This window comes from Candoia aspera, chromosome 5 (assembly GCF_035149785.1).
Source record: "Candoia aspera isolate rCanAsp1 chromosome 5, rCanAsp1.hap2, whole genome shotgun sequence".
In the NCBI taxonomy this organism is placed as follows: domain Eukaryota; kingdom Metazoa; phylum Chordata; class Lepidosauria; order Squamata; family Boidae; genus Candoia; species Candoia aspera.
The window spans coordinates 76,925,871-76,952,135 of record NC_086157.1 but is presented as its reverse complement, the minus strand read 5'-3'; the positions used below and the strand labels follow the sequence as shown (position 1 = coordinate 76,952,135).

At 35.8% G+C, this 26,265-nt stretch overlaps 1 protein-coding gene across 2 annotated transcripts in view; it reads right to left on the bottom strand.

Moving 5' to 3' along the window:
* Nucleotides 1-26,265, bottom strand: part of DCAF6 (DDB1 and CUL4 associated factor 6) — a 63,250-nt gene that overhangs the window by 2,673 nt on the left and 34,312 nt on the right. Inside the window, exons 11-17 of one of the 2 annotated variants that reach the window (XM_063305533.1) lie at nt 21,862-22,029; nt 18,013-18,124; nt 15,722-15,837; nt 14,111-14,194; nt 8,466-8,784; nt 2,207-2,345; nt 186-342 (exon numbers count right to left, since the gene is read on the bottom strand). In XM_063305533.1, the coding sequence (XP_063161603.1) occupies nt 186-342; nt 2,207-2,345; nt 8,466-8,784; nt 14,111-14,194; nt 15,722-15,837; nt 18,013-18,124; nt 21,862-22,029 (1,095 nt within the window). The remainder of the gene's footprint in view (nt 1-185; nt 343-2,206; nt 2,346-8,465; nt 8,785-14,110; nt 14,195-15,721; nt 15,838-18,012; nt 18,125-21,861; nt 22,030-26,265) is intronic. The other variant, XM_063305534.1, reaches the window with a different exon arrangement.

Sequence of the window (26,265 nt, the reverse complement as noted above, 5' to 3'; positions counted from 1 at the left end):
CACAGGCTTCCATTTGGCGGGGGTGGGGATGACAGCATAAATCACAACCAACGTACTTGCTTCAGATGTCAGGGTTTGGATTATCTAGCCACACACATTTTATCATTTTTGCACCAGCTGACTTTTTAAGAGATTCCATATAAATTATGTATAAACATGTCTATTACAGATGGAGACAGTCTTACTTGGATCAAATGGATGCGGTTGCAGACAGTTCACTACATGATTATCTGCTTCCAGCAGCATCAAGTGCTCAGCAGTATGTCGATCCCAGATGAAGATATGTCCACAATCTGAACCACTCATTACGAAGTTAGAACCCCAGAAATTGGCTTCTTTTATCTGCATATAAATTAATGAAACAACCGAAGCACTTTATTTTTATATTTAATAAGCATCATTGAGGAACATGAAAGAGAAGACATTCAAGACTGTTCTATAAATTAGATACACACTCGGCCTGAAGAGAGACTCGGGTCTGCTAACTTCTCATTCTCTGGCATAGCCATGAGAAAGATGGAAGCTCTCACTTTTAATGTTTAAATAATTGCAGTTTATTATGCCGAGGCCTGGAAAAGTTCTTAGAGAAAAATGAAATTATTTTTGTTCAAGTAACTTGGATTATACTTAGAGAAATAAGTACAGTATTAAAAAGCAAAAGCAAAAGTCTGTTATATTTGAATTTTATAGCTTTATATCATTAGAGTATCAACTTCCTATCATCAGATGCAAGGCCAGATATAATAATCCAGCCTTGATGCAAAATATAAATACTGTTAAATCAGCTTGGAACAGCAAGTACAATATCAGCAAATATAACATTTAGGTAGTAAACACTACTTTCAAAAGTCCAATGTAAATTTTGTTCATTTCAGAAGAAATTTCCAAAAAGTGATATGGATTATAATTAAAAGGAAGCTGAAGGGAGTGGAGGAGCAAAAGTGTCTTATATATTGAAAAATGTAGAGATTATTTAAAACCGCAGCAGAATAATAGATTGTACAACACAGTATAGGAAAAGTATTTACAGATAGGTGAATCATTTCAGCAATCCTTAGAGAAAACATTGTTTACCTTGGATCAGAATTAAATTATAAAAATAACTGAATCTGCCCATTGTGTAGGCAACCTAGAGTAACAAAAGCAGCTGAAGGGCACAAATTGTCAGGTGACCAAATGATCATTATGCTATATAGAAGTTATTTTGCCAAACAGTAAAATAAATATTGTATTCAGTCTGAAATTTAAACTTTTCCCTTCTGAATTACATAGTTTCAGAAAGAGGTTTTTCTCTTTTGTACAGAAAAATGATACCTACGTGCATGGACAACGATATTTATTCTCTATGCAAGAAGTAAATTCTGAGTGCAGATCTAGGTTGATTGATGACTTGACACAAAGATGTCTTTTTTAATTTAACATGTTACAACTGGCTGGATAACTTTTATCATTGGTATAGCATCTACAGCTTTCAGCCTTTTAAAAAATATATTCTTAATTTTTTTCCCAGCAGTTTTGCATATCTGGCTTCAGGGAATGATTGTTATTGATTTCCCTATGAAATCAGCAAGGGCAAATCTATATCTATTATTTTTTGAATAAGATTATTTTCTACCCAAACGATGCCATCTCTTGGTAAAGCGGTCATGATATCACATGCTGTTATGATTAAATATAAAAAGATGAAGATGCTCATGAACTGAGCCTAACTCCTGGTAACCACACTGACACAGAAAAAGATTGCTACTATCTTCGTCTGGGATTTTCCTTCCCTTCCCAGTCTAGCCTACAACCCTGGAATATTCATACGGTCCTCCATCTAAGCAGAAACCAACCTTGCCTAGTTTCTGAAATTAGTCAAACGTGGTTGGTGCTGCCAGCTGTTACGATATAATTAAATAATCTATCATAAATATAAAATATCCATGATAAGTTTAGAAAAGATACAACACTGTTGTTTTGCAGATACCAGAATATTATCATTCTTATTTTCTTTTCAATTACAAGATTATTTAATAAATAAACCAGACCCCAATGCTTTGAGAAAAACCTCTCCAGGAAGATAACAACAACAATTGTTAAATACATCTATTATTTAATGTTTATTATTTAATAAGGTAAAATCACTTTATTAATAAATACTAATTTCTAAAACAAGTTAGTGTAACAACGTATTTAGCAAAAATGAACAGCAGAAATGAGGTACCATTGTTCGGGAGTTCCGATGACCTTTATAAACCATTTTTATTAAAGGGCGTCTAATATTTAGTGTTTCTAATTCTTCCATTTCCTTTCTCTCTTTTCTTCGTCTGAAAAGTTCCTGGATCCGAGCAACAGCAGATCGTCTGTAGATTATGAACAGAAAGACTAGTATTAACAGGATGTTACATAATAGCCTCATTTTATGAACAGAAAGACTAATATTATCAGTTACATAATAACTGGGTACCCTGCCTTCCCACTGAGATTGAGAAATTTAAGCAAGAGAACATTCTGCGGCATCTAGAAATAGACAAGACTGTGAATCATTAAGCAACGGCATCATATGGTCAGAGTGCAATCAGCTATAAGTATATTTTGAAACAGAATAACCATGTTAGATGAACCCTCAGAAACACTGTAAATGCTCCAGGAAAGAAATAACTAGAGCATGGCCCAGTGCTGAGGTATAGAGGAATGTCTATATTTTGGAACATTATAAAGAGAAGAACAATATGCTTGCCAACAGTCACAGAATAGGGAGACTGAGGCAACAAATAGACAGAGGGGTATTGAAGAAAGTATGCCTGAAAAACAAAGTTGTCTTTGGATATGAAAAGTGAATGCTTAGGACAGTGGTTCTTAAACTGGGGCTAATTACCAAATTAGGGAGGTAATTTGGGCACATTCTAAGGGTAATGGAGCAATTTGTAAGTGCTTGTTTGAGAGTCAAGGATTCAGTTTGGGATTGCCACTGCTGAGATGCTTGTGTAAAACAAGAGTCTACAGGTTTTTTGTGGGGGTAATGACAGTATTTGAGATTATTTGGGGGGAATTGGGTTGAACAGTTTAAGAACCACTAGTTTAGGAAGGTAAGATTCTGTACTAGAAAGGTGGAGAGAGTATAATCAACAAATAGGGCAGTGTGGACTAACTGAATATACCTTTTTGCAGTTTCTGGAGAGCCCCAATATTGCATCTGTGAAATTGAGCAGCAAATTGCAAAACAAGCACCATGTGATTTCCTTCTGACCCCCCCCCCACCCCGCCAGTAAAAATTAAGTGCAGATTTAGCTACTAAAAAATTATTTGTCCAATACATTTGTCTCACATTATTTATATTCTGTTCACACTTGACTTGCTCTCTTCAAACTCAAAGCTTCTTCCTAATTTAATCCAATTTCACTGCAATTTCAAACATACACATGGATTCTATACTATTCACATAAAGTTATACAGTATTCTAAATGTTTGTCAGTGAAACGTATTTTAAATTAAAGATGTCAACATGTGTAAGCAAAACATTTGTTTTCAAGGTCTTATTCTCTGGTACTCCAAAGATTTCTCTAAAACTATGTGAGGTTTTGTTTTTAGCTTCTCTTAAATGTTATCTTCATTACCTATTAACACCGTTTTAGACTGTGGAGCCTGAATGTATATAGGTGTCAAGGGCCCTGCTAAACGTATTTTCTCAGATAAGGATGAAGAGGAAGTGGAAGAATTCCTGAACTTCTTCATCCAGACCTGAAGAAATATGCCAAAGCGACTTCAAGGAGACAAAACCCAGTCAAGATGACTCAGATTCTGATCCTGAGGATGTGGATGCTGCATCCAAGCCAAGGCCACCTAGTTCCCAGTAAAAATGATGCCTATGAATAAAGGACCAGACAGAGACAAAAGCAGATGAACTCTCACAAATATATGGGAAAATACTGAAGCAATGCTGAGAGTTTGCCAAAACAAACTTTTGCAATCAGGGCCACATACAGCAGGTTCAGCTATGCCTGGGTAGCAGCTGAGGGTATCTGGGAGTCTTTGGACTCTGTCTAGGAGCGTTATGACACTGGAGTAACTTTTTCACAACAGACTCTTACCTGACTGCTTCAAGCTGTACAATGCCTGCTATCAGGAATCTCTGATTTGTTTGCCTTGATGATGTTTCAGTTCTTACCCACTCTGTACTTTTGTCAGATAGCAGGAATTAACTAGGTATGGATATGGGCTAAATTGGTTTAAATCTTATGTGGAATATGCTATATATTTAGTATGCACCAAGTCAAAAAGGCCAGGATGACAGTAACCATTTATTCCAAACCTTTAGCAGAATCAGATATTTCATTACTTGATACAAATGCATACAGGTTTTCCAATTTTTAGCATGTGGCTAGGAACCAAAGACACATATGCTTATATTCTCCATATAAACTTTAAATCTCCCAAAGTTTAAAAAGCAGTTTTGGCATTAAATTACAAAGCAGTCTAAATGGAAATTTTTAAAATAATGTCTAATTACTATGCTCATTTTTAAACTTTGAAGATGGGGATATTCTAAGGGGTGGGGATATTCTAAGATGGGGTTATTCTAAGAATAAGCTCAGGATGGTTAAAAAACTAAGTCTCAATGTAAAAAGATCCTGTACACTCATTTGGTTCCCAGCTCACATTTTTTATGAGTTATTCTAAATGTTGTCTACTATTATTGTTGAAAAACAACATTAAACAGTTGATGTTCAATCAATACAAGTTATTTCAAATCCATATTAGCAGTGGTTCATGCAAAATAGGCTATGTGCTTAAAAAAGGGAAATAAAAAGGCTGGATTTGAGTTTCATTTTATGTTTTTATACATTCATCTCCAATAAATGAGGTTAATAAAGTTATTAAGACTGTACACACCATTTTCTTCTTACTGTTCCTGGGAACAACATGCATCTAAATCACTGCTCCATAACAACCTTTATATGCAGTTTAGTAGATTTAAAACAGGTAATATAACCACTAGAACAGGTAGTTAGATATTACACCAATCATTTTTTAACAACTGAATTGTTTATGGAATGGGAATTTTGAATTACCTCATTATTCTATCACCTACTGCTGTTCCTCTGATATATCTAGCAAAAGGAATAACAGCTAAAGTCATTTAAATAAAAATGCCATATGAACTATTTTTTTTTAAACTGCATTCTCAGGCCAATTTAACCATTTGATTTCAGTGTTGATAATATCCCAAGTATTTCTAACTGATGTGTTTTATTTCCATCAGGCCCAGAAGCAACACATTTTCCTGTAAAATCACCATTAATTCTTCAGTACCTGCATCAGTTTTTAAATTTAGAAAATACTAATTTGCATCTATACATCAATTTACTTGTATTCAAAATAAAAAGTGGAAGAAAATATTTTTCCTGTTGCTCTTGAAGAATTCATTCAATTACACTGTATATGGCAGATCTTCTGACCAAATTATGGGACTTACAAATTCAACAGAAAACAGAACTGGAATTGCAATCACAAATGAGAGAGCTAAATGTAGCTATACCAAACTGCAATGAATCATTAATTATTAATGAATAATTCTATCCTCATAATGGATATTTATCTACAGGACAAGCAAAGGTGCTGACTTTGGGTTAGGAAATTGGGAAGACTCTGTAGTTGAGTGCCATGATGATGGAAAAGAAAAAGAAAAGCTGGCTTTTCTACTATGCTCCTTTCCCCATCTAGTCCTATGACAGTTTTACTTATCTTGATGCAGAAAGTTGGTAGTATGGTCACTTTTTGATGCTCCGAAAAGGAACATGGGGCCAACTGAGAGCTAGACTGAATGAAGCTTGAACCAAGTTCATGCTTTAAGTATGCCAAAAACATGTAACGAGATCTACTAAAAAAGAAAGCTTACCAAAATCCTAATCAGATGAAGCCTAAATCAAGCCAATGATGGACTAAAAAGGATTGCTGAGAGCTATAACCTAAACAAAATATTGTTTAAGTAGATCTGAATGAGAGAACCAAAGAACCACGGATAACCAAAGACTGCTTTTAAAAATCAATACTGGGTTTCTCTATTCTTCTGAAACACACACATCTGTGTCAATAACATACAGCTTAATTTCATAGCAACTCTTATCGGGCAATAAATCAGGAAGATACTATAACAGAATTTGTTAACGCACTGGACTTTTCAAAACAAAGTTAAGAAATTACACTGAAGTTGCTTAAATATGTTGCTGTAGTATCACTTTTTACAGAACTCTGTAGACAATGTTATTTACCCTATTCCAGACAAATTTAAAAAATATCTACTTTTATGATTGGTGAAATAATTTTCCCATTTAGTAAATTATAGATATGCTATCTTTTCTTCTAATCATAATGCAACTGGACCTATTTGTTCCAAGCCCCCTCATCTTGGAGTCATTTTTAATATATTAGAGAGGAAATGCAAATTACTGAAAGATAGGAAAGAGTACTGGGAGCATTTGCTCTCTTAGAAACTTTAGAACAGTCAACTTGTTTATAGGAAAATGGCAACATATTTAGAGAAAAAAAGCATAAAAATATAGAACAAAAGCTCTCACTCTGTGTATATCTGGCCAAAAAGTTCAACCTTGGTCTCATCAGACCATAACACATTTTCCAACATGCTTGTGTCAGACTACAAAATATAGCCGGGCTTGGATGTTTTTCTTTGAACTTTTTGGCCATCACTCCAAAAAGTGTATTTGGCGCAAAAACAACACTGCGCATCTCCAAAAGTACACCACACCCACTGTGACGCATGGTGGTGGCAGCATTTTGCTTTAGGGCTGCTTTTCTTCAGCTGGAACTGGGGCTTTAGTCAAGGTGGGGGGAATTATGAACAGTTCCTAATATCCATCAGTTTTGGCACAAAACCTTCAGGCCTCTGTTAACATGCTTAAGATCAATTTCACCTTTCAACACGACAACGACCCAAAGCTTACCTCCAAATCAACAAAAGAATGGCTTCACCAGAAGAAGATCAAAGTTTTGGAATGGCCCAGCCAGAGCTCGGGCCTGAATCCAACAGAGAATCTGTGGGGTGATCTGAAGAGGGCTGTGCACAGGAGATGCCCTCGCAATCTGACAGATTTGAAGTGCTTCTGCAAGGAAGAGTGGGCAAAGACTCCCAAGGCAAGATGTGCCATGCTGAGAGACTCCTACCCCAAAAGACTGAACACTGTCATAAAATCAAAAGGTGCTTCAACAATGTATTAGTTTAAGGGTGTGCACATTTATGCAATGTTATTCTAGTTTTATTTTTTTGCCCTAAAAGATTTCAGTTTGTTTTTCAATTGAATTGTGCAGCTTGTATGTTAGTCGTGTGAAAAAGAAAGTACACCCTCTTTGAGTTCTATGGTTTTACATTATCAGGACATAATAAAAATCATCTGGTCCTTAGCAGGTCTTAAAATTAGGTGAATACAACCTCAGATGAACAACAACACTTGACATATTACACCGTGTCGTTATTCATTTTACAAAAATTTTGCAAAAATTTTGAAAAGCCATTTTGGCTTTATTTTTGTAAAATGAATAATGACGCGGTGTAATATGTCAAGTGTTGTTGTTCATCTGAGGTTGTCTTTACCTAATTTTAAGACCTGCTAAGGACCAGATGATTTTTATTATGTCCTGATAACGTAAAACCATAGAACTCAAAGAGGGTGTACTTTCTTTTTCACACAACTGTATATTAAAGGTGGAAAAACTTCTGAAGTGATTTATCTTGGTCTGATTTTTTTACATCTCAAAAACCTGGCATTTTAACAAGGGTGTGTAGACTTTTTATATCCACTTTATGTGTGACAGCCAGTGTGGTACAGAGGTTAAGGACAGACATAGGAAACTCAGATTCAAATCCACCCTCAGCTATGGAACTCCCTGAGTAATTCTGGGCCAAGCACTCTCTCTCAGCCAAATCATGAAAGCCAGCTTGTTGTGGGTAAAAATGGGAGGAAGGAGCACTTCATATGCTGCCTTGAGCTCCTGCATTAAAGGCAGGATATAAATCTAACGAACAAATAAAATGTGTTAAGAAGCCACTGCAAAATTTCACTGTACTCCACATACTTCTAACACAAACGTGCCCTCTCTCAACACAATCACATACCCCCCAGAAGTGCCATTCAGTTAAATGATCCAGTTATGAAAGTGTAATAAAACTTCATCCTTGGTGCATCTATGCACCAAAATGTGTAGTAAATCATTACATAAATTTAGTCCAGAACTTAATACATTCAGTAAGGTCACTGAAGTTGAATGCAAATACATACATAAAGCCACAACTGTAGCTACGGCAAAAGTAAATGGTGAAATGAAGAAATGATCTATCATGCTTTTAGTCAATGCAAATTGCCAGCAAGACAGTATTGAGATCTGAATGAATATGCTGCAAGGTTTTGAGATTTCTCCTCACACTTACAAGTATTAGGAGGCAGGAAAAAGAACACATCAATACTAACCTATGGCCTACGCCTCCACGATACCGTGCACCAGGAATGAGAACAGGGTCATCATCGCTATCATCAGTTTCATGGAAAACAGAACTTCTTGTTGATGATTCTTCATGAGAAGCAAGTCTTGAGGAATCTGGTTGAGAATGAGGTTCATGATTGGTATTATTTGGGATGGGAGTAGAATCTGTACTTTGTTGACTCAAACTTCCCTGCTCTTCCATGGTTTTGCCTGATAAATCTTCCCTTGGGATCTGGCAGGTTACATCAAGATCAGGAACATTTCCTTGTTCCATAGAACTTTCAGGCTGGTCAGATATTTCATTGTCTGATAAAGTAAGTAACATTTCGTTAAACATCAAACACTTTTTAATATGCTTAACAGCATTAGAATCTGAAAGAACAGCTACCTGAAATTGATATAATCTATCAAGAGATATAATAGCTGTAATTAGCAAAGGAGTACTTGATTTTTAGTTGTTGCTGTATTTGGGTACCATATTTTCCACAAATATTTTATTTGAAGCAGTTCTTTCAGAATAGTTAAGTAATGCAATGTTAGCAGAGAGCTATAGAAACAAAACCATAATGTAATACTGAAATTGGTTGACAGTTCAGCACAAATTAATTCCAAACATTCCAAAAATTTTGTTGTTTATTTGTTTAGTCGCTTCCGACTCGTGACTTCATGGACCAGCCCACGCCAGAGCTTCCTGTCGGTCGTCAACACCCCCAGCTCAACCAGGGATGAGTCCATCACCTCTAGAATATAATCCATCCATCTTGCCCTTGGTCGGCCCCTCTTCCTTTTGCCCTCCACTCTCCCTAGCATCAGCATCTTCTCCAGGGTGTCCTGTCTTCTCATTATGTGGCCAAAGTATTTCAGTTTTGCCTTTAATATCATTCCCTCAAGTGAGCAGTCTGGCTTTATTTCCTGGAGTATGGACTGGTTTGATCTTCTTGCAGTCCAAGGCACTCTCAGAATTTTCCTCCAACACCACAGTTCCAAAGCATCGATCTTCCTTCTCTCAGCCTTCCTTATGGTCCAGCTCTCGCAGCCATATGTTACTACGGGGAACACCATTGCTTTAACTATGTGGACCTTTGTTGTCAGTGTGATGTCTCTGCTCTTAACTATTTTATCGAGGTTTGTCATTGCTCTTCTCCCAAGGATTAAGCGTCTTCTGATTTCCTGACTGCAGTCAGCATCTGCAGTAATCTTCACACCTAGAAATACAAAGTCTTTCACTGCTTCTACATTTTCTCCCTCTATTTGCCAGTTATCAATCAAGCTGGTTGCCATAATCTTGGTTTTTTTGAGGTTTAGCTGCAAGCCAGCTTTTACACTTTCTTCTTTCACCTTCATCATAAGGCTCCTCAGTTCCTCTTCGCTTTCAGCCATCAAAGTGGTATCATCTGCATATCTGAGATTGTTAATGTTTCTTCCAGCAATTTTAAATCCAGCCTTGGATTCCTCAAGCCCAGTGTGTTGCATGATGTGTTCTGCGTACAAGTTGAATAGGTAGGATGAGAGCATACAGCCCTGCCGTACTCCTTTCCCAATCTTAAACCAGTCCGTTGTTCCGTGGTCTGTTCTTACTGTTGCTACTTGGTCGTTATACAGATTCTTCAGGAGGCATACAAGATGACTTGGTATCCCCATACCACTAAGAACTTGCCACAATTTGTTATGGTCCACACAGTCAAAGGCTTTAGAATAGTCAATAAGACAGAAATAGATGTTTTTCTGAAACTCCCTGGCTTTTTCCATTATCCAGCGGATATTGGCAATTTGGTCCCTAGTTCCTCTGCCTTTTCTAAACCCAGCTTGTACATCTGGCAATTCTCGCTCCATGAATTGCTGAAGTCTACCTTGCAGGATCCTGAGCATTACCTTACTGGCATGTGAAATGAGTGCCACTGTTCGATAGTTTGAACATTCTTTAGTGTTTCCCTTTTCTGGTATGGGGATATAAGTTGATTTTTTACAGTCTGATGGCCATTCTTTTTTTTAATGAATCTTTATTAATTTATTTAAATAAGCATAAAATTACATACAAACAATAATATCTTACAATACAAAAAAGAGAAAAAGAGAGAAGAAAAAGAAAAAGAAAAAAAGGGAGGAGGAGAAAAAGAGAGAAAATGAATATATATATATATATATATATATATATATATATATATATATATATATATAAATAAAAAGAATAAATAAATAAATAGAAAGATTTGGGTTTCCAACTTTCTAGACGGTACAGCTTAATATCCTAGCGTATTATTTTTTTCTCCTTAATTCTCTAAATTGCCTTCATTAATTCTAATAAGAGATTATATAATTAAAATAATTTGCTATTTACATACTATATGTTCATATTAACTTTTTGAGTCCATTCCACATATTTAAAAAAGGGTGTCCAGTCCTTTTGAAAGTCTTCCATAATTTTATCGTTTAGTTGGTCCGTTAGTTTTGCCATTTGTGCCAAGTTTAGGGATTTAAGTATCCATTCTTCCACAGATGGAATTAATTCTTCTTTCCGCTTTGCGGCATAAGTAATTCGGGCCAAAGTAATCAAATACAGTACAAGTTTTCCATAGTTTTTTTCCAAATCTTTGTTCATAAAGCCCAATAAGTAAAATTCCGCTGATTTATCAATGTTTACTGCCAACATTTTACAAATTATATTATGTATAGATGACCAAAATTTTTTCGCTTTTTTACAGGTCCACCACATATGGTATAAAGTTCCAATTTCTTTTCTACATTTCCAACAGACATTTGACGTATTTCAAAACATTTTCCATAATTTTTCAGGAGTAATATACCACATGTACATCATTTTATAAAAATTTTCTTTTAAATTATAATTTAACGTAAATTTTAATCCCTTAGCCCACATTCTTTCCCAAACATCGTATTCAATATTGTATCCAAATTTTTCTCCCATTTGTTCATACATTGTTTAATTTGTACATTTAATATTCTAATTTGTAATAGCATTTTATATGTTTTAGAGATCATGTGGTCATTATTAGAATAGATTTGTTCATCCCACCAAGATAGTTTTTTTGTAAATTTGTAACTTCTGGCATCTATTTTAAATTAAAATTCTTTTAATTGAATATATGTAAACCATTGACATGAATATCCTTAATTTTCCAGTTCTTCTCTTGTCTTCATTGTAAATTCGGTCCCTTCAAATTTTATTAAATCCAAATATTTTAGCCACTTATGGTTTCCTATTGTTTCTTGCCTTATAAAAGCTTCTTGTGGGGAAATCCATAGTGGCATTGTCGATGTTAAAATAGATTTATATTTTTCCCAAATTTTAAGAATGGACCGTCTAATACAATGATTATTAAATGTTTTATTTACTTTCAATTTGTTATACCATAAGAAGCCGTGCCATCCAAATTTTAAATCATGTCCTTCTAAATTTAGTAATTTATAATCTTGTAGGGTAATCCATTCTTTTAACCATAATAGACCACATGCCTCATAATATAACCTGAAATCGGGAAGACCCAAGCTTCCTCTTTCCTTATCCTCTTGTAGTAATTTGAATTTAATTCTTGGCCTTTTCCCTTGCCAAATAAATTTTGAAAGATCTTTTTGCCATAATTTAAATTTTTTATCAGTTATAAATATTGGAATGGTTTGAAATAAAAATAGCATCTTCGGCAAAATATTCACCTTAATTGCAGAGATTCGTCCCATAAGTGCATTACCTTGACAGCATCATCTTGCAAGATTTTGAACAGTTCAGCTGGGATGCCGTCGTCTCCTGCTGCCTTGTTATTAGCAATGCTTCTTAAGGACCATTCAACCTCACACTTCAGGATGTCTGGCTCTAGCTCACTGACCACACCGTCAAAGCTATCCCCGATATTGTTATCCTTCCTATACAGGTCTTCCGTATATTCTTGCCACCTTTTCTTGATCTCTTCTTCTGTTAGGTCCTTGCCATCTTTGTTTTTGATCATACCCATTTTTGCCTGGAATTTACCGCCAATGTTTCTAATTTTCTGGAAGAGGTCTCTTGTCCTTCCTATTCTATTGTCTTCTTCCACTTCTGCGCATTGCTTGTTTAAAAATAATTCCTTATCTCTTCTGGCTAACCTCTGGAATTTTGCATTTAATTGGGCATATCTCCCCCTATCACTGTTGCCTTTTGCTTTCCTTCTTTCTTGGGCTCCTTCTAGTGTCTCAGCAGACAGCCATTTTGCCTTCTTGGTTTTCTCTTTCTTTGGGATGTATTTTGTTGCCACCTCCTGAACAATGCTGCGAACTTCTGTCCATAGTTATTCCGGGACCCTAACTACTAAGTCCAGTCCCTTAAATCTATTCTTCACCTCCACTGCATATTCCTTAGGAATATTAGTGAGCTCATATCTAGCTGATCTGTGGGTCTTCCCTAATCTCTTTAGTCTGATCCTAAATTGTGCAAGACGAAGTTCGTGATCTGAACTACAGTCAGCTCCAGGTCTTGTTTTTACCGACTGTATAGATGTCCGCCACCTTTGGCTGCAAAGGATGTAGTCAATCTGGTTTCGGTGTTGTCCATCTGGTGAAGTCCGTGTATAAAGCCGTCTCTTAGGTTGTTGGAAGAGAGTGTTTGTTATGCAGAGTGAGTTGTCTTGGCAAAATTCTATCAGCCTATGTCCTGCTTCGTTTTGTTCTCCCAGGCCATGCTTACCTGTAATTCCAGGAGTCATTTGACTGCCCACCTTAGCATTCCAGTCTCCCGTGATGAAAACAACATCTCTTTTAGGCGTGTTGTCCAGTAGGTGCTGAAGATCCTCATAGAACCGCTCTACTTCAGCTTCTTCAGCATCTGTGGTTGGGGCGTATATTTGGATCACTGTGATGTTAGATGGCTTGCCCTGAATTCGAATTGAGATCATTCTATCGTTTTTTGGATTGTATCCGAGCACTGCTTTAGCCACTTTACTATTAATTATGAAGGCTACTCCATTTCTTCTGTGGTCCTCTTGTCCACAGTAGTAGATCTGGTGGTCATTTGATGTGAAGTGGCCCATTCCAGTCCATTTCAGTTCACTGACACCCAAAATGTCTACCTTTAATCTTGACAGCTCACCAATAACCACATCCAATTTGCCCTGGCTCATAGCTCTTACATTCCAGGTTCCAATGGTGTGTTGATCCTTAGAACATCGGATTCGCCGTTCACCACCAGCACCGCCGGCCACTAGCCGTCCTTTCGGCTTTGAGCTAGCTGTGTCATCACATCTGGGGCTAGTTGAACTCATCCTCTGTTCCTCCCCAGTAGCATTTTGACCATCTTCCGACCTGGGGGTCTCATCTTCCAATGGTATACCGACATATCTCTGGTTGTACTGATCCATTTAATTTTCACAGCAAGAATACTGGGGTGAGTTGCCATTACCTTCCCCAGGGATCGCATTTAGTCTGACCTCTCTGTCATGACCTTCCCGTCTTGGGTGGCCCTTCACGGTTTAGCTCATGGCATCATTGAGGTGCTCAAGCTCCAGCACCACGACAAGGTAACGATCCTTTGCTGAAGATTTACAGGAGCATAAAACAACAGTATCAACTGCTGATACCTGTTGATACCAAATAAGATAAAATTCCTCAGGTATCCTTAACATATGTCTGTAATTATGTAACATACCTGAATATGGTATATCAGCATTTTCATTTGTTGACATTAGCTCTTCAGTATTTGTACTTTCTTCAGGTGATTCTTCAGGAATTTCTAAAACAGGGAAGTTAAAATAATGGATGAATTCTGCAGATGAATAGAAACTATTTCTAAAGTTTGTTACAGTACACTATAATGGTGTTGATAAAGCTTTAGAATGATTTCAAAGTCTACTATATTTTACACTGGAGAAGGCAAGCTCATGATTTCCAGATGTTTTAAATTACAATTTCTAGTCCTGGTAGTAGGACATTTGATACTGATCCTGTTAGCAAAAGTGATGAGTATGAAGTCTTTAAAATTTTGAGAGTCTACCACTGTTTCACATGGTAAGTAAAGGTTACAGCTAAAATATGCTTTATAAGAATGTGCAGTTACAAACAAGCACAAATTTCTTTGCACCCCTGACGTAAGAAGATCTTCTGATTCCTGTTCTTATTTTAGCTAGTTTCTAGATACTGTATGTATGATTATCTAGTTTTATAAACATTATTTATGTTCAGCTGAAAGTATTATTTAAACAATTATTAGAATCTATTTATGGCTGTAGCAAGCATTTTACAGCATTACATGCAATTATCATTTCTGAAAGTTCTTGACTATTTAACGCATATACTGAGCTCCAGCTCCCTAACAGTTTTTGCTCAGCTCATACAGTACAGGTAGTCCTTGGGTTACGATGGTAATTGGGACTGGGATTGCTTTGCTAAGCGATGCAGTGGTAAACATCACATGACCGCATCACATAGCAACATCACATGACCGCATCACATAGCAACAGCAAACCTGGCAGTCCCAGTTGCTGTCATAATCCCAGGATGCACTGATTGTTAAATGGGAAAAGGCAGGAGTCCCATGTAAGGAATTCAGGGGTTGTGTGCAGGTGCTGAGGGTGGGAAGGGTGGGTTAGCAGGGGCTGCGGGAGGGCCAGCAGAGGCCTCAGGCGGGAGCTGCAGGTGGGCAGGAGTGACTTACTGGGGTGGCTTGCAACTTTCTCTGCTGGACTCCCCATTGACTTTGCTTGTGAAAAGACAGCAGGGAAGGTTGCAAATGGCAAACATGTGACACAGCTCACTGCAACATCGTAATCGCGAGCCAGGCACCCAAGTGCCCAGATTGCGATCATGTGACTGTGGGGGCACTGCAAAGACTGGAACTTCAAGGACCGGTCATACATTCATTTTTTCAGCTCTGCCATAATTCTGAATGGCCACTGAATGAATGGATGTAAGCCAAGAGCTACCTGTGTTCATAATTTAAAGATACTTTTAAATTTATTCTCTCTTAACTCTCAAGTTATTTGTATAACTGGATATAATGAAAAAAGAATGGTATAAAATGTATTATAAAAAGAAACAGTCACCAATTTCACATTGTTAATTAACACCTGCTTCCTGTGTAGGACTAAGTAGTTTTATGGTTCAAACTGAGTGTTTTTGCTTGTCTTCTGTATCAAAAATGGAAGAAAAATATTACTTGATCTGTCTAAACAAACGTTTTGGAGTTCCATGAGAGCAGATCAACAATGTTATTATGATAGAACATGGTACTTCTTATAATGGAAATGACTTCACATCTTACTTGATTCTTCACTCTCTGGTGTTGGTACCTCTGAACTTGGAGTCCTTAGAGATTCTTCCTGACCTTCTATTTTGCTGTGATTTCCACTTCCTCTTGAACTTGAAGCTGTACTACTCCTAGCAACAAAAGAACACAGCAATATAAGTACTATTTTAGGTATTTTTCTTGTTCTTTAAAAGTTTGTAAAGTACAGATAAAAAGATCAGCTATATAAGATTCAGTATTAAAATTAATATAGCAAAATTTTAAAAGCAGCAGAAATAAAGCAATATAAAATTCAAACATTAGAGATCAAAATTCACAATTAAAATGTCTGTGGAAATAAGAAGGGTGATAAAATTACATTAGTGTAACATGTATAATTCCTAGATGGAAGAGGAACAATTTCATAGACAGTATTCCCAATGCTAAGAAAACCATCCCCTCGGTACTTTACACCTACATCTTTAAGAGTGTTAACTGTAGCACCAGAATTGCACTGACATAAAATCATTACTGTATCCTGGTTGCAAGCTGTGAAGGGTTACCTTGAGGAGGAACACTTGCAGTTAGGGTTAATTAGTGGCCAGATGACTCCAGCCTCTCTTGGACTTAGCTGAATAGGAGAGCAGGAATGTAAAGAATGTAAACAAGCATCCACCATCTACTGATACTAAAGATAAAAGAAAATCCAAGTCTCCTCTTGTAAGAGAGCAATGCTATAACCGGCATGAAGGACTCACAGAAATAAAGACAAACATGGCTAGAAACCAGTGGAATTTGTAACAAGCTGCAACAATGTCAAAATGATAATACATGTATCATGGCATTATCCAAAGGAACATGACTTGGTACTTGCATCACAATGTCTGATACAAGTACATCAATTGCATCATGACATCATGTGTCATTATCTGCCCCCTGCTTCTCCTCTGTGAAAACCCATGCTACAAATCATATCTTCCCTGTATGTATTCCAGGAAGCGGGAAACATATAAGATGGTTGGCTGTTTTTGAGCAGATTGGAATGATGGTTCAGAATTTATATCTGGTTAGATTTCAAACTCTTCACATTCTCTTACAGGACTGCCCTCTTAGAAAGAAGCAAGTTGAATTTCTTAACTTCAGCCCTGATAGCATTTCTTGATAACCAATACTTAATCACATTCTCTGAAATCCTGCTCCCAGTCCAGGTTAGGCTGCAATATTACAGCCACCAAGAGAGCATTGATATTTGCCTGGAAAAAAGCCTCAAACAGCTTCAGGGGAAATGGATGGGCAGCAGCAGGTCTTTTCAGCCCTTCCTCTGGGGCAGGTGGGGGGCGCCCTCTTTCTGCTGCAGAAAAAGAAACCTTCATAATAAGTCCAATGTATCATTTGATGACTATATATCCCCTCTGGAAATGAGAGGCGACCATGAGTATTGCCTAGGAACATGCATGTTGATGGTCTTTCTGCCCAAAAGCTCTTGGCTACAGAAAATATCTGACAGAAGTTCAGTATAAGCACAAACTATGGATGCACAAATGACCACTTAAGAAACTATAGTTACAGACAGGCAACCTACTGGTTCCTAACTGGATTTCTTATATTGATAGCTTTACAGCTTAGGACATGGCAATCGTTCAGTATAAGCACAAACTATGGATGCACAAATGACCACTTAAGAAACTATAGTTACAGACAGGCAACCTACTGGTTCCTAACTGGATTTCTTATATTGATAGCTTTACAGCTTAGGACATGGCAATCTACATGATAGTCTGTTCTGAATGGAATCTGCCTGTCCTATATGATTGAGAAAAGTAGGCTTGCGGCAGAATGTCATTTTCAGGATAAGCCTTCTTGATAATAAACCTCCTCCTCTGGAATAGCTTGTACCGTGGAATAGTTAGCTTTGTTCCTACTAGTGTTCCAGTAGGTTGTTAAGATCTGCATATTCTGAATGGTCTTTGACAATGAGAGAATGGATGGAATACTGCCTCAGTAAGTGGTGCTATGCAAACTCAAGGGAAGTATGGAAACCAGATGTCCAATTATGAGTTAATGAGTTTTATGAAAATATCTTCATACATGCAGTAAAATTAATAATCAATAGCACTGTCATTACAATTTTTTCACATTCTCCCAATATTTTAATTGTCTTGCATATAGAACTTCTATCTGCTTCACTGTATTTCTAAAAAGAATCACATTCCCTTTTACTTAATATAGTATTTGCTTTCTGATCAAATTATTCCTACTATTATATAATAACTATAAAAATAGAAGTTCAGTTGAAAATATAGCCTGCATTTGTAATGAGTACTTACCATTCATCAGTGAAATCCAATTTAATTGTACTTGTAGTTGTTCCTTCTGTGCTGTAATGTAAACTTAAAACAGGTTCACCTGCTCCAGGGCGTGGAGTTGCTTTTTCATCATCTATAAACAAAGTGTTGCAAATGTGAATGGATCATATAATGAAGAGATTGTGCTATTTAGCTTGTGCTAGTCTTGATCTTTTCACCTCTTTATAAACAGTAATGTTTATTGTATTCATTGTATGAACAATGTTTCCAGTAAATATGTTAATCATTTTAAATTGAGAACTGAATGTATTCTGAAGACTAACAGCTTCCAATTTTTATTGTAACGTAATAGAAAACTTCAGTAGTCAGCAGGATAACAGACCAAAACATCAGTACTCTTATGTTATGCTTGCCTAACCTCTTAATTTCACAACAGAACTTACTAAAACACAACTAAGCATAACTCATGAATTTAGATATTTTTATAATAAGCTTCATGTAGGGGATTATTTATTTATTTATCAAACTTTATCACCACCCATCTCCCCCACACGGATTATTTGACATATATAAGCAACCACCCATAACAATGTATCAGTCTGCACATCACCAGATTTATATGAACCAGGAGCCAAGTTGGGGACAAATCATCTTGATCTATCTATGTGACCACCAAGAGTCAGTACCAATTTGATGGTACATCATCATCATCGAGCCCAGATAGTTGTACTAAATCACTGTTTTTATTCTACAAAATTCATCTTAGATAACAAAAGTCATAGAAGGAATGGCATAAACTATAAGAATCAGGATCTCATACAAGTTCTGCAATTCAACAAGTTGGCAACAGATGCCTCTACATTTTCTGCATATTATTATGACTTAACATTTACCTTTGATAGCTCATTTATGGTTTTGAAAAGTAATAATTATAAAATTCAGAAAGTAAATGGAGGTGCAACACTTAATAACCTAAATATCACCTAAGGACCACTTGCTCAAAAAAGAAAGAAGAGGACAACAGAAAAATTATCTATGTTGTTTGGCATTGTTATGTCCACTCTCCCCTCCATTGAGCTCATCACAGGTCCTTTCCAAACAAGGAAACAGTCCTCCAATCAAGAAACCTTTACAATTCCTATGATCTGACTGGGAAGTTAAAAATGTGTTCTCCAAAACTCTCCTGAAGCAAAAGGGAGCTTATCTTAGCTAAAAGATAGCTTGCATATTATTATTTTCATCCTGGAGAATGTCCATCTATGTGGTTGCTAGGAGTTGATACTGACTTGATGGCACATAATCAATAAAATAATAATTTTGTAATATTTTTGCTAGTAATTTAAACAGTGTTATAAATTAATGGGAGTTAGTGTTTTATTTGAATGAAATGCCACTTGCCTTTAACTCATGTTCACTTTCTTATCCAACATTAGAAACATTATTTCTTCTCCAGAGTCCTGCTGTCCAACAAATCATTATTCTGTTTTTATACCATATATGTTTTATTATCTATGTATTTGCCTGATTTATTTTACTTCCTGTATTTGCTTAATTTTTAATCTACTACTATACATTTTAGAAAGTTTCATTGAACTGCTAATGCTCCAGTGCAGACTGTGATTATGTGGTTTAATAATAATATCAATTAAGATGACATACATACCTGAAACAGTCCTGCACTCTTAATAATTCACCTGAAACACTTTTAAATAAAACTTTTCTGAAGCGTTTCAGTTAGCTCTATTGTTCAATAGATTGGTTACCATATCATTGATCATATGATATGATCATCAGCTAACCAGTGGCTACAGAATCAATTCACTGTTAATGTTCTAAACATCAATGAAAACCATAATTTTTGCTGATTTCTCTTTATAACAAGGGTCCTTGCAAGGTATCATAAACTATTCTGCTTTGTTTTCCTGCCCAAATAATGACGTTGTATTTAGAACTCCAGCCCGACAACAAAGTATAGCCCAGGTTTTGCCTAATCATAGTTTTAGAGGAACAGATATTGGTTAAAAACACCAAAGACTGGCTGCAATATTTTTTCCTTTTTAAATTCACTTAAATCATAGCATTGTCATAACTACAGAAATAAAATTGTCCTGCTGCTAAACAAGATACCTAAGAAAATGAATTCAATATGATACAAAGAACTATGATAGCTAATTCAGAATAATATGAAAAAAAAGCAAGGAAGGCTGAAATCCTAAACGTATTTAAAAATAAGGATGTATAAAATTCTCACATTTCTGGATTGGCCCATTTTGCACATACTTACTTACAAAGAAGCAAATGCTATATAATTTAGTACTTCTGAGTTGACATACTTAGGGTCATACTTCATGGCTATGTCCATTTATTGCTGTATCAAAACCTACAGATGTTCAGTTAAGTATACAGCCACACTTGAGTTCACATATTCTCCCAGTCATGTGTAGCTGAAGGTACATGCCTAAAAGCTTGCACAAGTAGGTGTGGCTCAAGACATCAGCTCATCCCTTTCCCACAGAATGTGGCAGGGTATTTGCCATTCTTTTCTTGCATAGCTTGAGCTGGGTCTACTTAGATAACTGAAGAATGTAGTTTCTGAAGTCTTCATGCTATGAATTATATATCTGGTATATATAGCAAAGATGGGGAGCTCTGGGTTAAGAAGTGGATTGTCTCAGGGGCAGTGAAGGTTGTCGAAGGGGGTCCTCCCTTATACTCGAGCCCTAAATCCATTTCCATGTGCAGAACAGTCACTCTGTGTTGTTCTCTCTCTCAAGGAAAAACAGGACTAACATGAAATATTTTGAGGGGACAGCTCCATTCTGTCAGGAGTTTGGAAACTTATTCTTCATGATGTAATATGATACAAGATATTGAAAGGCAAAAGCTTAGTACCATATCTTGTGTTAAAGCATGAACTAGGTTTTTTGTTTGTTCTGGGATCAATCATTATATAAGTAACATGGCATTTCTTTCTCAAGTTCACTTCAAACAAGCCATTATGCTTTGTGAACTTGTATTTACTTTTTATTTATATTTATTTACAAGAATTAGCAACACCAATTAATAAAAAAGTACAAACAATGAAGAGCAAAACTGCCAAACTTATCTTTACCATGCATCAGTTTTTAACACATCAGATAAATTTTAGTAATTTGTGAGTTAAATGAAAATGCAACCTAACTGAAAGATGAGTTTATGACTTTGATCAGAATTTTTTTTACTTCTTCAAAATGGAAAACCTTATATTAGACTGTTATTTACTTGAAACTGAGTTGTGTGTTCCAATAAAAGAACACAAAGCCAAAAATGCATAAACCCTACAATGTTACAAATCACAATGGCAAAAAAACAAAAACAAAAACCCCACCTAGGGGAATTTTCCTAATGTGAAGCCTTACCAATGACAGCCTTAGACCAGATGCCCAAACAACCTTAGAAAATCATACATCATTCTTGGTTGATCTCAAAGGCTACTTTTGCAGTTTTAGCAGAAACCAAGTGAGATAGTGTATCTTGTCTTAACCTAGTTAAACTCCGTCACTACAGTTAATGAATTCTTTCAATTCCTCAGGTTGGAGTAGAAGGGCCTTAATGCTACAACTGATTATGCTGGAACAGTCTCTCTTTTTTAAAAAAAAATCAGATTTTATCCAGACATGACATATCCTTAACTAAAATGTGTTATAGAGGTAAAGAAAGATACAGCCAAGGATTAGTCAGTAACAATGTGATGATAAATACCACCAAATGCAACAGGCAAGCAGCAACTGCATACACTATTTATTCCTGAGGGAAAGCGTCTGAGCAAACAACAGCAGCACAAACTACGTAACTACATTAGCTGCTTAATAAACCTTGACAAATGACAACCTGTAGGCTGAGGGTCCTGTGAGGATCCCTTAGGGGAAGACTGATCAGAGCTGGAGGACTGCTGTGCTGAACCCTCCGCTAGCTCTCGCTGTCTCTGCTGTTCAGCCTTCTTAAGCCTCAGCCGCTGCAGGCCCCTACGGAGTATAGCTAACTCAGGCGCCATTAATTCTGACAGGAAAAAAGGGTGTAAAAAAGAAACAGGCATAGAACATAAGATAAAAGGAATATAATGACTAAAGAGCAAGGTAATAGGTATTATGTAGAGAATAAAAGCATCAAATTTCATTTTTAAAAGCAGACTATTAATACTCAGCACAGGAATAAAATGTGCTTTATTTGGTTTATTATTTTTTTAAAGTATGAGACTTATGCTCATTATGTATATTTCTTAGCTCAACTTGCTCAACTGCTTAAGCAATTAAGTTCTGAAAAATGAAACAATGATGATGCAAAATATATATACTTGATTACTTCCTGCACAACTCCCACCCAAATGACTGTTTCTACTCTAACAATATTCATTTGAATTAAAAGATCAATGTAGTATGTGGACAAAATTGAAGCCTGACTATCAAAGTTGTCATCAAAATATCAGGTTTTAAATTACAATATAAAGTGTAGTTTTACATCCTATTTAATGTAAATGTTATGAAGCACAATAAAAGTTGTCTTTATGCCTCATGGTGAAATGAGTAATTTTTGCTTAGAAGTCAGTTTTCAAGTTTGGGATCTGGTCCTTCTGCCAATAAAGAACAAAACTGAAGTATGAAGATCCAGGTATACCCTAACATATAAACGTGTATCATAATTTTTGTTTTTATGATGAAAATAGTTAGATTAGGCAACTGCTATGTTGAATGTAACAAATTACTTCTCTATCCCAGCCAACCATAGCATATCAAAAGGTTTCCCAATACTCAGCAGTAGTACACAGGAGGGATAGGGGCAGTCAGAAGACTTTAGCGCTCAATTTGCAGAAGTGAAACCATTGCCATTTGATACATTTCAATGTTTTCATGTGGTAGTACATTCTTGAAGAAGTGAGAAACAGAAAACTCATAAAACAGATTTTCTGTAACAAATTAACATAATAATGTATTGCTTTATTTTCAGACTTCACTATTATTTTGCTGAACTGATTACATGACAGTTTCTGGAAATATGGACTAAAAATAAGAGCAGGAAAAAAGGAATTAAAAGACCACTTATACTAAACAAAACAGTGACAATTACTGCAGCAAATTGTTCTCTTACACCAGTACAACTTCTTAGTAACAATCCAATTTAAATAATATTTAAAGCATTACAATTTGAAGGAGAATTACACTAGTTTACATCATACTCATTTAAATACAGAACTGATTTGTTTTCTGGCTACTTATCCTTTAAAAATAGTTTGGCTATAACAGCCACAACACAGTGAATCTTTTAGCTAATTGCTGAAAGGTACACAGAAGAAATCCAGTTAAATGGCACCATCAAATCATCTCAAGAAGGTAGTCAAGATTGGACCTAGTCAATATTTGGATGGGAGATGACTGAGAAATCTCAGGGCTATACTAGACTTGGGGGGTGAGGGGGAGATGGCAAACCACTTCCACACTGTTGCCAGGAAAACAAAAGTTCTACTTGAAGGAGGCTTCATTTTTTAATTTGGAAGATATTATTTTTTGTGAGATGTCTTAAAACACCATGGCCTAGCAAAGGAACGTATGTTTATGTTAGAATTTTACTGTGACATGATTGCACAATATACGTAAGTGAAATAAATTAAATATAAACTGCATTCTAATTACTAAATGTAGTTCACCTCACAATGTCAACAGAAACAATAAGATGCTAATCCTCCAGGACAGAAAAACATTCAGTTTAACTTAGCTGAATAAAGGTCTATGGAATAATAATAGTTATTTTCTCACAGAGTTATTTAACTCTACAGGAATCACACAATTACAACTGATATTCATCCATAGGAATTCTATAGCTGAGCAAGCATATATTTAATTCTATGTGTAAACATATAAAGCAGTGTTTGATAAAAATCTACAAGTGATAAATACGTTTTGCATCTAAACCCAATTCTTCTATACTCCATTTGGAAGAATATAGTAACACTTTTATGCTGATATTCAATATTGTCCTTTTGAATAAAAGTCTCTCATATTTTTTCAATTGAGAATATTATTTTTTTTTAAGAATAGAGCACACTATACTGCTTTTGAAACTGAGGGGAACAGCTGTTTCAAAGCATACATGGGGCATTACTTGGGAATTACCGGTTCAAACAAAAGCAACCCAAAATTCCACTGAGTTAGTATAAGCCCTTAAGTTTGCCAGTTGAGATGTTTCTCAAGTTATCCTAGTAACACTTGAGAAGAGCATTTTCCAGTATGATAAGAAAACAGATTACTCAATAACAGCTGGCACTGGATATATCATTATAGTAGATTGAGCCTGTTACAGTTTCAATGCCCATAAAATTTAACCCTACACTTGATGCTCAGTTGCTAAAACTGAAATGTCTTTACTTCTGAAATAGTGGTGAGCAAGTGGATTGATTCATAAGCATAAGCCATAAGAGGATGGAGCTCATTTGAAATAGCGGAAATATTAAAGGACAGTTTTTATGGGATGCATTAAACTTTACACAGTCTTTTTATCTAATCCAGCTCAGTAATCTTTACTGAAAACTGCTTCACATTTAATGCAGAAATCACATTTGCTATGGATATAGTAGCATTTATTGTACATCTCCAAACATGCAACTGATGCTACATGCCAAGCATAAAATGGATTTTAAATCTTTTCAGTCTCATCCTGGAAGCAAGGAATTGCAGGGCTTAATACATGAAGCCAAAGTTATTTTCATAGATTTCATTTTTCCTACCCAGTACATAACAGGTTCAAAACATATTTGCACAATCTGTCCTCCGCAGAGGTTCTCTGTGTGAAGCCATTTTATGCCATCTTTCCAAGAAAATGGCTCACAATAATTTGATAGAATTTGCAATTAAATCCTCCTAAACCACAATTAAAATTAAACAATGAAATGACAATATAAAACAGCATATAAAGTGTGAAGATTTCTGAGTCATAATTGATTGGTTTGAAGCTTGCTACCCAAAAATATTTCAATTTAGTAACCTCTCAGTTCTTTCCCATCCTCTGTTCCTAATGACAATCATTAATAAAGATGAAATTTTATTTCTGGTGTTTAAGTGTTGCTGTTTACATCCATCTCAATTACAGAAACTCTAAAAATTACCGCAGGTATTCTAATGACTAGAGAGTGAGAACGGAAGCTAGGCTGAAACTCAGTTTCCGATAAACGTACAAAGATTCCCTCTAGAGGACTGCAGCAGAATTCCAACATACACAACATTCCACTTCTAAAGAGTGCTAGAGCTGCTGTGGTCATTGTTTCTGATACAGATTTTCAACTATCTTCTACTGCTGCAAATTATAGAAATCTTTATATGGATCAGCTGATGTGTAACTACAGGTAGAAAAGCTAGGCAGCAAGCAACATAACTAATGAGGGAAAAACTGTACTTTCTACTATATCGTAGTATATAGTAGAAGCTCACTGGTTGTTGCGTGAACACAGTGCAGATGTGGCACAAGATGTATGGTTCAATTAAAATAAGAAAATGTCTATTGTAATGTAAGTCTAATTCTTGCCTACAAATGATTAGCGCAGTAAACAACAGAACAAGAGACAATCATTGGTTGGTTGCTTAATAGAAATAACACATGGTCAAAACCTAAAGATTTGCACAACTAGTTCAACAGACCAAAAGAGCATTTGTGCTCATGTTTCTTAAATGATAAGCTTCCATTTCATGTAATAAGCAGCTTTTTTGGGGGGGGACCTCTTTTATGAAAGGGCAACAGTGTCTTATGTTCAATATACATAGTAATTCTTGTGAAAGGTGGTTGAGCAAATAAAATACAAAGTAGTTGTACAGATCCTATCCATTTTTTCTCCTAAGAACCATCTCCACATAAATTATTGCTAATTTAAGTTATAAGACAGAGTTATCTTTTTTTACATATTAGCATTATGGATTCAAAAATATTTATAACCTAACTACAGTTGAACAAATTTGAAAAAAAACTCTGTCAAAATATGGGAACATGAAGCAATTCAGTTCTCCTATAACCTTCAACATTTATTATAAAAGCTGAAAAACTGTTCTGGAGGTAGGAAGTAGAACTAAACTTTTCATGGCATATCTTTTTGGACAAAAGTAGCAACAGACTGTGTTGTAACAAATTATAGCCAAACTTCAGCCTAGTAAAACTTTGAATGAACAGAATTAACGTAACAGCAGATTTTATAACTGGAGGTCGTTTAACTTGAGAATATGTATTCCTTCATAACCAAATACGTTACTACACTGA